We start from the raw sequence: 11,687 nt of genomic DNA, 5'->3' as shown, positions 1-11,687 counted from the left end.
ACCTTTCGGACCCGCTGCTGCAGTTACACAAAGTTGCGGCTGACACGCGAACAGACAACTCGGCTTGTGATCGGCTGTGATGACGTGCGAAAAAACACCGAACGTTGCCGCTGTCGTCGTAGTTCGTGGTTGCAGTGGTGTAAGCGACACTTGCAGTGGCGGCGCAACTGTGCAGCCATTACCGACCTCGTTCAAAGCGAACACGAATACTAGAGTAGGTAAGGGCACACAAACACGTAGCGGATCCAGAAAGTAGGCTTTTCCGCAGGCATATTCCGTTGCCAACGGCGCAGGCGGCTCCGCGGTCGCGTCGTCTGCTCCGCTGGGTCCGCGCACACCTGTTGCGAATCGGCTGCTGCTGCAACGGCGGCGCTGCCGGCGCCGCCCTTCTGCGTCGTTCGGCTTCGCTGCTGTCGTCTGCTTTCGTTGTCGTCTGCTGCTTCTGCTGCTGCAGCAGCAGTGGAGGGGAGAGGCGAGGCGAGCGCGCCGGTGCTTCTTCCCCCTCACAACGGTCGACTTGGACGTGCCCGCAGCAACGAAGCGTTTTATTTTTTATTTTGCCCCAGCAAGCCGGCTTCGCCGCTGGCGCTGCGTGTGTGGCTGAGAGATCGGCGCGGCGCTCTCGGCGCTGAAGAGCGAGCACGAGGGAAGCGCAAGCAAGGAGCAGCCGTGCTTTTGGCGCAACGCCGCCGCCGCTGCAACCGCCGCGAGCGCAGCAGACGACGCCAGGCGCCGCTCGCCGCCCGTTACAACGCGCCCCGCGCACTCAGAGATCCCGCGTGTGCCGCCCTGGATTGGCAGAAGCGTCGTCGCAGCGACAGCAGTAGCCGAGCAGCGCGCCGCAGACGACGCAGCAAGATGGGAATAGTACCTGGAATGACGACGACGAGCCCGTGACTCTTGTGGGGAGTGCATTTTTTTTTATTTGCCTCGCCGACTGCCGTGTCAGGATGAAGTCCAAGAGAGGTGAGTGCTTGCAGATCTTTTGGGCAGGAAAGTGAGCGCCGTCCGGTGTGTCCTCGACGCGACCACGTGCCGCCGTGTCAAGTTCGAAACGTCGCCGTCATCTCGCGCGTTCGCGGACGCTGCGAGAAAACGAAATGCTTTTAAGCAGACGATCGGCATTCGTCTGCAACAGTCCTCCTCGTCGTCGTTGCTTATTACTTTATTTTTCGAAAAAACCGTGCCAACGCTGTAACCGTTAGAACTGAAAAAACTTGCCGCTCGGCCGAGCGGCCGTCAAATGTCAAACCGTCGTTCTGACACTTGACATTAGCGCTGACGGCTGCTGTGAAACACCACGCAGGCGCGGCGCACCGTTTGTTTTTCCTCCTAGCGACGAATATCAGACAAAATGGCATGTCTCGCCTCAGTTCCGCAGACATACCTTACCCTCCCCCCATTTCCATTCCAACGTATGTTTCTGCGCGCAAGTTTACACGTGCTGTAAGAAACCACAGTGCAGTTTGAATATGTATAGACCACATACACTTTTACTTTTCTTTCCTCGTGCTAGCTTCCCGGTTCTTGCGGCAAATAACTCTCGTTCGTACTCTTCCGTGCGCCTCACATGGGCGCGCGTTTGACGTGTGTGCCATAACACCCGGTGAGAGGGATTCACCTTCAAGGTCCTTTTTTTCCGCGACGTTTCGGCAGGCTGAAGAGGGCGAAGCGGTTGCGTTTTTGACCCCGATTTCGTCGTCAATTCTTACACAGCCGGGGAGGAGGTTGACACGCGAGAGACGAACCGCTTCCCTTTTCCTGGTTTTCGCGGTTCTTTTTTTATTTCGTTTCTGTCCAGCGTTTCCTTTCCGCCGTCGTGGTCGTATAGCCGACCGCGTGCTGTCGCCCTGCTAGCCCTGCGTCGCCCTTGACAGCTCTCTCTCGACGCACATGCGGCGGTACAGTCGGTCGGTGTGTGTGTGTGCGCTTGTGACGCAAAAAAAGGAGAGCTCGCTATCGCTCTTCTCTCCCCCACCACGGCGGCGCCGTGGCCACAAAATGCCTCGTGCGCAACACTTACTGCCTCGATCCGCTTCTGCGGTGCTGGCTTTACGCTATCTCGCGAGCGCCCGAGTTATTTAATATAACGACCGCAAGAGCTCGCGCGCTTCAAACTCGGACGACGGGTCTCCCGCGGCAATCCCGCAATTTCCTTTTCTTTATTTTTTCCCGGCGCTAACACACATTCGCGCCTCCTGTGGAGCAAGGAACAGGGGGACGTCTGTCGCACACGCGTAGTTCATTTGTCGTGATTTGACGTTGGTTATACTTTATCCATCTGCGACAGGTGGCGCGACACTTCGGAAATATCTCTATCTATCTATCTATCTATCTATCTATCTATCTATCTATCTATCTATCTATCTATCTATCTATCTATCTATCTATCTATCTATCTATCTATCTATCTATCTAATGTATCGTCTGTCTGTCTGTCTGTCTGTCTGTCTGTCTGTCTGTCTGTCTGTCTGTCTGTCTGTCTGTCTAATTAATTCACTGTCCCATATAGCGTGGAGCTTTGTGAAGCACACTGAGTAAAAATTGTGGGTCTGATAGTACTGAACAGATGTAGATGCAATCGGCGAGTCTGACGGCAGCAGTTCACAATGCCGACGTTTTACAGTGGGAGTGGGCAAATATACTGAGAGACGTTGCCTCTGAAGGGGCGCGCTTTCTATTCGGTTTTACCTTTAGAAAACGAAAACCTTTTTTTTTTTTCGCTCAAGCTGGGTAATATAACGTTTGCATAAGCGACGCTGCATCGATTGCGGCGAAAGGCGCGTCGTCGCAGAACCCAGTGCTAAAGTGACACTGCAGGCGTTTTGCGAGAGGTCACACTTGTTTACACTGTTTCGCATCGCCTCTGGAAGACAGCGCGCTAGTGGAAAAAAACAACAGAAGAGAGGGAAATGGGGTAGAAAGAAAGAAAGGGGGAGGTTGCAGCGGTCATCACTTTCAAGCGCCTTTTTCTTTTCTTTTTTTTTCTCGCGTTTGCTTGATACGCCGAAGAGAAAAGCACTTTGGCAGAGTTCTTGACGGTCGACAGTGGCGGTCTTCGGGGGGGCAAGTTGTGTATTTTTTTTTTAACCCTGTAATGCACCCAAATGAAGTGACATACGAAGGAAAATTGGAACCACTTCTTTTTTAATTACCATAGAGTCCATTCGCAAGCACACGAAAATAGGGAAAGTTCGTCGAGTAACGACCTCATTAGTATGTTAATTAATTCATAAGTAATCGGTTTTCTGAACTGTATACAATTGAAACCTCGGCCCTGCGTGTCAGAACTGCTACTATGGACTACGCGTCAATTTTCCCATGCTCAAATCAGAATTTTGAGGTATGAAACTCAGCCTAGCATAAATGGTGCGTTGGGCATTACGGGGTTAATGTAATGTTTACTGTTAGCCGAGAGTGACGATGGAGGCCGGAGAAGCAGATATGAGAGCTGTTTTCTGATGAATGCTACGGCTGTTTGCGACGCTGTACAGTTAGTTTATTCGCCATTTACCGATTCAACCGGTTTCGTAAAGCTAATGTTCGTTGTTTTCGGCCAGGGCTTTGCAAGGAACCGATGAAAGCTGTCGTGTGCAAGTTTCCGCTGCTTCTGATGCAGTTGCTACTGCTTTACGCATCGCGTGTACGCCTTTCTTTTTCTCCTACTTTTCTTTTTTTTTCACTCTGACGTTGTTTTCCGATTGCTGCTGATGCTAACAGTTTCGATCCTTGAAGCTTCAAGGACCGTTCAAGAGTGGGAGTTTGCTTAATAGTGATGCTACGAAACGTTGCCATTCGAGGAACTCGCGAGCAAGGATGTCGTCGCCTTCTGCTACTTCTGCTGCGACGCTTCTGGAGGGCACGCAGCTTGTCATTTTGTTGCCCCCTACGAAGAGCAGCAGGCCTTGCGAGGAACCATTGAGAGGTGTCGTCTGCAAGTTTCTTTGGCTTATTCCTCTGATAAAATGCAGCTGTTGTTGATCTTTGTGTGTCACAGTTTTGCAGTTGTTGCTGACTCTACGTTTTGATCCTCGAAGAAGGACCGCGCGATCGCGGGTGTTTCCATTAATAGCGACGCTATTAACCGACGTCTTTCACGGTTCGGTCAGCGGGCTCTTCTGGAACTCGCGACCAGAGCTGTCGTCGTCTGCTGCAACTTCTGCTGCGAGGTTTCTAGCGCACGCGGCTAGTCATTTTGTTGCGGTTTGCGAGAAAAACAGCAGGCTACGTCAAATATAGCGCTCGCTACAGTTCGCTCCTCGGATGCCATTGTGTCCCGCTTTGCGGGGTAATCAATAACCGACCAATGCTCGCGCGCCGTTGTGTGTGTGTAAGCGCTATTTCTGGTGACAGTCGTACCAGCATTCCCCGCTTTGTGTAAACCCCTTCTGTTCGCCGCCGCCGCCGCCTTCCGCGTGTGTTTGTCGTGACATCCACGCGCCCGTGGTCTATAGCTAGCTCGCGCGGTCAGATCGCGACTTTCGCAGCGACCGCACACGCATGCATGCCGGGGGTTCTTCGTTTTCTTGCTTTTTCATCTTTTCTTTTTGCGCTTCCGGCAAAGGTGAGCCGATCCGCATGCGACGCGCGCATCTGCCGTTTTTTATTGTTGCGCGCGCGGCTCGTTGACGCGTCGGCGTCTCTCGGCCTGCTGCCGCGGGAAGTGCGCCAGACTTGCCGAACACTATACTCCCGAGGCTTTGACGTTTTCCGCGAGCTTGTTGTCGTCTCTCGAGGTCTTGTCGCTGTTGTGTCGATGATTTTCGTTTTTTTTTTTTTCGTTCCTGACGTGCGTGTGCTGTTGCTGCCGATATATTGCGTTGCTCTGAGTGCTGCTGTCGTTCCCGCTCTTGGCAGTGTAGTTGTCGTTGTTGCTCCTGTCGTTGCTGTTGTGTGCGCTGCTTTGGGTGCCACTAACGAGCATAACGAAGAACAGAATAAAGGACTGAAAAGCAAAAAAAAAATGCATCTCTGCGAGAGAATCACTAAATTTATGCGGGCAAACATCAGTTGGTAAAGGTGAGGCAGCGCTGCGGATGTCGATGTCGCTGCAGCTGTTGCTGACCTTGTTGTGTCTTTCGTGCTGCTTTCAGCGCTCCTGCTGCTATGTATACTTATGTGTCAGTGTAGTTGTCGTTGTTCCTCCTGTTGTTGCTATTGTCTTCGCTGGTGTCGTCGTTGACGTTGCATGCGGCGTTGTCGTTGCGGACGTCGTTGTCGCTGCTGTCACTGCTAACCGCGTTGTCGTTGCTGCTGCCGATCTCGCGACCGTTGCTGCGTCTCATCTCGCGTTGCGCGTGGAGCAACTGCATCTTTCTTTGGCCGGGAGTATGTGGGATCGTTTTCCGTGGATTCCGCCCGAAGTGTTTTTAGTCGTCTCAAAGAAACGCAGTTATCGCCCGGTGAAAATGCATTCTGCAGTCGTGTGCGTAAGCATGGCGTTTCGCTCGTTTGTCAATACGCGATTGCGCAACTAATTTCCTGCGCGCGTTTGTCAGAAAAAAAAGAAAACAAAACGAGAAAGCCACTACTGATGGGGTCACACAGACGCGATGACGTCGTAGTCGCGGAGCATTTTTTTTTTTTCCGGTTGCCGTTAGCTGTATTCGCAGGTTGCATCGGCCAGAGGAGGCTGCGACTCTTTCACTTATCTTGCGCCAGTGTCGCCAACGCTAGCCACTATAGGGCTGTGAAAAAACAAAAAATGTAACGACGCTTCTGTACGCCGGGAGAACGGTTCTCCGAGTTGTCAAAACGCTGCCCTTTGTCCAGTACAAAATAAAGCCCGCGTATCGTAACGATCGCGCGCTCCCGAATGCTCGCGCGATTTCTGAAGCGTCGTCGATATATGTATATATTCCGAATCGCGTCCCTCTCCGACACTGTTTTTTTCGCTCGCGAGGTTGTGTGCGTTTGGGCACTGACAGTCGACTGTACGGTATAGAGAGAGCCTTCGTGTACAGCTCTCACGGAATGAAACGCGTCAATTTAGGGCTAACTGATGCACATACTTTCGTTTCCAGCGGCTGCGGTTCGTGTCACATCGACGCAATTTCGGCGCGTACACTTAGATCGGAGTCGCCTTTGGTGACCAGATTCCTATAGCGACGCGACATGGTACTCTCGAGTTCTTCGCGCATATGCAGGGTTCTACTGAATGCTTTCTGTCGCGTCTCATTCCGTGAGCGCTGTACATGTTCACGATCGAGACCCACCCGCAGCCCCCGAGATTCGCGGCAACCGCCAGTGCGATCTCGGAGGCCACGCCTTCTTATGCTATGCCGGGCACATATGCAGATATCGGCGCCGGTGTGTTTCGGCGACTGTCGCGCCGAACGCGTTAATTGTTTCGCAATTGTCATCTCGGCGCCGGCGGCGGCGGCGCTCCGTAGTGATACAAGCTGTCACGGCGTGCCTTTCTCCTGCGGCATGCTGTGCGTTCGCCCGCCGTTAGAAAAGGGCACGCCGCCCTGCCCGCATTTATAAGGTCGCATCCTGTGACGTCACGGCACGCCGTTCGCGAGGATCCCGAGGTGTGGCATATATGTCGCCGCGTTCCGTGGAGCGTCGATCGTGCGTCGTGAGTGCCAGATGCATGGAACGTCAACGAGATCGAGCGCCTCTGAGAGAGATTGTGTTGCTCGCAGAAAATTTTTAAAGAGAGAGAGAGAGAGAGAGAGAGAGAGAGAGAAGGCGTGCAACCAGATGCTTTATAATATTTTTAAAAAATATGACAGAGAAATACGAGGCTTGCATGCCGCGGCGCACGCCGAGCGTTGCCAGTCGGGCGCCTCTGCGTCAGAACGATCCGAGCTGCGTTTCACGCACTGCGTGTATATATATATATATATATATATATATATATATATATATATATATATATATATATATATATATATATATACAGGGCGAAAATAGATGTCATTAACGACGCCGAATTTGAACAGCCGATCATTAGTGCAACCATGATTTCTGTTTATAAGTAAATAAATAAATAAATAAATAAATTATCGAAAAGTTTATGGGCGCTTCTTAAAAGCAAGTGTTTATTATGTCAACGTGTCGTCCGTAAGCCTGTTCTTTTGTGTGTATGTGTGTGTGTGTATTCGGAAAGACTCGGCTCCGGCGGAAACGTCGACAAAATAAACATTTGTTCTTAAGAAATACATCAACATGTCAATCATAACCTTGCGGCAACGGAAGATATTTCTTCTACTTTCATATATATACGCGCTTTTCTGCATACTCTACGATAATGCAACCTTCAAAAGAAGGAGGGGGTCTGTGTCGGCCGACCTCTTAGGGGTGGAGGGGGGTTACACCCTTTCAAATGCGGCGCCGTCCGATACCACCGCCCCCTTTCGCCGATCTCGGAGGCCGCATAGGTGGCCCGACCGGAGGCTATACCGTAATTGTTTCAGACCTCTGAGGCCACGGCGATGCTCCGTTGCATCGTGGTCGTTGACAGCTTCCCGCTGCATGTATACGCCGATGCCTGCTGGCACACGTCTGAACCGCGGCGCCTAATCCGCATCCCCTTCCTCGGCCAATCGGAATAGGCGGGCGCCTCTCGCGACGATACACTCTCCGAATTACGCACACGTGGCCCCTCGACCGTGAGTGTGACGGCTGGGGTTCGCAGCGTCGGGAAGCGCTGAACCAACCGTCACTCACCTCTGCCCGAAAGCGCCCTTCAAGGATTAGCGGGTACAGCTCCCCCCCCTCCCCCCACCCCTTCTGTTACCCGTCCGGAGCACGATAACGCAACCGCGTATACATATGCTTGAATAACGGTGGCAGCAGTACACAGCTTTTGGGCCGTGCAGAAGATGCGCTCGCGTTATTTACAGCCCGAAACCCCTTATCTTTCCAAGCCCTCCACTCGAAAGAAAGAGTTTAGCGGTTTTGGCGTGTATACCCCGTCGGCTGGCACTCCTCCAGCTAAGTCGCCGTCAAACTTCTTCCGTGCCGGCTGCCCTCACGATGCTGACGGGCTGGGGGCGGAGGGGAGGGGGGGGGGGTGAGAGACAGACTTGCAAACAGACCGGTAGCATAGGACTGGCCAAGTTTCTTTAAATTTTTTAGTCGGTCCACGACATGCTCGGTGCGCAAGCATGGTCCCCATCTAGCTTAAATATAGCCAGCTCTAATGGTGTTCGCCTGATGGCATGATTCACTGAGTGTAGGTCCACTGTTAAAGGAAACACGTCTTACTGGATAATTAATGCGTTTTAACGGCAACATCTTTTTTTCAACTGTGTCGCTAAAAAAAGAGCGGCTGATGTGACGTCTCGGGCAGGCATCCCATGCGTAACGAAAAATAATCTACGAGCTTTCGCCGTGTACCGCAGCTGATTTTGAGCAGTAGATGAATGGTCCATGCATGCTGCACCGAGAGCTATTGCCATGGATTGGCGATTCCGTTGCGACCAGACCAACACCTTATTAGGTAAATACCGGTTAAGTGTTCCCTTTAAGTTTCGGGCATCGATTTAGACAGTCCGTAGACTTTGCTCTTCCCGTAGAGTTGTCCTTTTGTCTACAGAATTTTATGCCGAGCGCGTTTAAAAGAAAGTCGTTACGGAGACTGACCTCCTTTGTTCTTTTGTCGTTCACAGACTTTCACACTGGTTGTTTGTATGAATCCGCAAAAGCACGTCAAAAACGGCGATGATGTATATAACTGGGACGCAGCCGCGATGCTACAAGAACAGTTCATGTAAGCCGACAAGCATGCGCTCATGTCTGTTCTGAATTACCTCTGGTTCCTCCCCCCCTCTTTTTTTTTTCTTCTTAAGCGCACGTTTCAGTCGTTAAAGTAAGCACACTACGAATGGAGAACAAATGGACAAAGGGGCTAAAGACCCAGCTGTCATTTGTGCTCGCTCGCCTGTGTTTTTGTTCGACAGGTTTTATATCCCCCGTTTCCGTTTCCCCAGTTTTCTTTCCTTTTTTTTTTTTTTGTATCGACTCTAGGTGCGCTTGCGCGTAGCTTATAACCCGATATAATATACATGTATAACATTTTTTTTCTTTACATCACATAATGTTTCTTCGCAATCCCACCCCCTGGCCTGACTCTTTTGCTAGAAGCGATTTTTAGCTCGTCCGTATTAAAAGTTCGTGTTAAGAATGCCGGAATTCTGGCTGGCGCAGCGCCATCTTGTAACGTTCTCGTCAACCACGAATGCGTTAGTATGCACATTTGCGCAGCGTCGTTGTTTCCGCAATAGAACAAGAAAGAAAGATGGAAAGAAAGAAAGAAATCTACTACGCGCTAACAAGCGGTACTGCCAACGCCTTTGCCCCAGCAAATAGGTGAAACGAGATCGTCGCAATTACGCATGGAGGAATGAAATAAACTAGCAGGAAACATTGCACGTGGCGCCGTCACCGGCCTAATTGGCAAGCGAACCCACCGTGAAGCTATTCCCTTCACTTTTGACCCGCCGTGGTTGCTCAGTGGCTATGGTGTTGGGCTGCTGAGCACGAGGTCGCGGGATCGAATCCCGGCCACGGCGGCCGCATTTCGATGGGTGCGAAATGCGAAAACACCCGTGTGCTTAGATTTAGGTGCACGTTAAAGAACCCCAGGTGGTCAAAATTTCCGGAGTCCTTCACTACGGCGTGCCTCATAATCAGAAAGTGGTTTTGGCACGTAAAACCCCAAATATTATTATTATTATTCCCTTCACTTTATTCCCCCCTCAGTATCGGCCCGGCACGTGACCTCCGAAACTCGGTGCATTATTGGCCAGGACTGTTTGGTTCCCCGCTAGTTTTCAATTGATGCGCACTTTCTTCGGCTGCCCTGCCGCAGCTCTATACCTTCAGAGCGGAAGCACTGGAGCCTACACCGCGCGGTCGCCGACGTGGAGATCACGTGACCGATACGGTCGGTTTGGCCGACATGTTTGGCTTCCATCGCGTTGGTCAATGCCCTCTCAATTCTTACCTTCGTCCAAGGGTCAGAACGACGCGGGTTACGTTGCTGCCCAAGCAAGATGGCGGCTGCTGAGCTAGCTTGCCTGGAAGATGGGCCGACAGATCGCACGGGCACTAGAAAACGTAGTCGCACCTTATTATGCGCTTAGTGTAAGTTGCACTGTGCTTATCGTAGGTTCGCGCATGCTAAACGTTAAACTACATCCATATCATGCGTTTCTTTTTAGCTTTCATCGTCAACACGAGGTGATGGGCCGTCGTTAGGACTGTAAGCTGTCTTCTTATAGCAGTCATTGGAGACTGACTGACTCTCTGCAATGCTGGCCAGAATTGGAACACGCTCATTTTTTTCGAACCGTCTCGTCGCCTGGTGGGTTATGATGATGGTGACACGAGCGCCCCCTTCGAAACGGAGTGGTAGACCTTTTTGCGATGCGTCATCACCAAATGATTCGTCTGCTCTCATCTGAAACCATGTCCTATCCTGTACTACGTACGCCTTGTTCGTTTACAAACATGCACATTGTCTATAGACCGAGCGGTCTGCCGGAAACAAAGAAATTGTTTTCTGTAAGCGGTATACCGTTAGGTCGTCTCTGTGTTGACACTGCAGTCTCCGTCCGTCCGTCCGTCCGTCCGTCCGTCCGTCCGTTCTTTGTCACGCGCACGATTCGAGCGCTTACCAACTCTCGTCTTTCACGATCAGAGCTTCGTTAAAGTGTGTGTGCGTGTGTGTGTGTGTGTGTGTGTGTGTGTGTGTGTGTGTGTGTGTGTGTGTGTGTGTGTGTGTGTGTGTGTGTTAGGGGGCGTGGGGTGTTTACACGCTAGGTTATCGCGGGGAGTGCATTAATGAGTTCCGAAGCGTAGTCACGCGGACGACTTCGGCATCGCGTAATCGAGTTAGACCTGTACTGTAGCGAGGGCAAAAAGAAAAAAGAAAGAAAGGGATCGCGGGGCTGGCGCTCGGCGTTTTTTCTGTGCCTACACCCGAGCGGCATGCGTGCAACAGCTGCACCCGTGCCTTCGCGAGGCGGCAGCGGTTGGTCGGGCCTCGTCCCCCCCCCCCCCCCCCGTGCGACTGTCACGCGGACGATGACGGCTCGGCGGACGTGCAGCGCGGCGCACCGCTGTCAAATGTTTGGCGGCGCCTGGAGAGGCCTGCAGGCACGGCGGGGTGTTCCGCCAGGGCACTCCTCCGAAGCCGCAAGTCCGCCTGTTGTTGTTCGAGCGCGGATGCTGTGCATGCGTGGTTACATCTATCTATCTATCTATCTATCTATCTATCTATCTATCTATCTATCTATCTATCTATCTATCTATCTATCTATCTATCTATCTATCTGTCTATCTGTCTGTCTGTCTGTCTGTCTGTCTGTCTGTGTATATGTGCTTGTATGTATGTATGTATGTATGTATGTATGTATGTATGTATGTATGTATGTATGTATGTATGTATGTATGTATGTATGCGTGTGTACGTACGTACGTCCTTCGCGCGAATGACACGGACATCAGAAGTGTGGCGCCAACTACGAAAGCACAACGCGACGAAGTTTGCAGGCTCGCTCACTGCGCGCATGTGCAGGTGTGTGTGTGTGTGTGTGTGTGTGTGTGTGTGTGTGTGTGTGTGTGTGTGTGTGTGTGTGTGTGTGTGTGTGTGTGTGCAGTTGCAGCATGATCTGCGCAGTCGCACAGTCGGCATGGCGCTGGCATCAACAGGATGTCGCAGCTGTGGCCCGGCC

At 51.7% G+C, this 11,687-nt stretch overlaps 1 protein-coding gene across 1 annotated transcript in view; it reads left to right on the top strand.

Moving 5' to 3' along the window:
* The first annotated feature begins 599 nt into the window (after positions 1-599).
* The window catches only part of LOC135921035 (homeobox protein TGIF2-like), a 148,418-nt gene continuing 137,330 nt past the window's right edge, over positions 600-11,687 (top strand). Inside the window, exon 1 of the mRNA XM_065455340.1 lies at positions 600-966. Coding sequence (XP_065311412.1) covers positions 951-966 — 16 coding nt within the window. The 5' untranslated portion in view covers positions 600-950. The remainder of the gene's footprint in view (positions 967-11,687) is intronic.

Source organism: Dermacentor albipictus, chromosome 6 (assembly GCF_038994185.2).
Source record: "Dermacentor albipictus isolate Rhodes 1998 colony chromosome 6, USDA_Dalb.pri_finalv2, whole genome shotgun sequence".
Taxonomy (NCBI): Eukaryota; Metazoa; Arthropoda; class Arachnida; order Ixodida; family Ixodidae; genus Dermacentor; species Dermacentor albipictus.
Note: the sequence above shows the minus strand (reverse complement) of the source record. Positions and strands in the feature narration are given on the sequence as shown.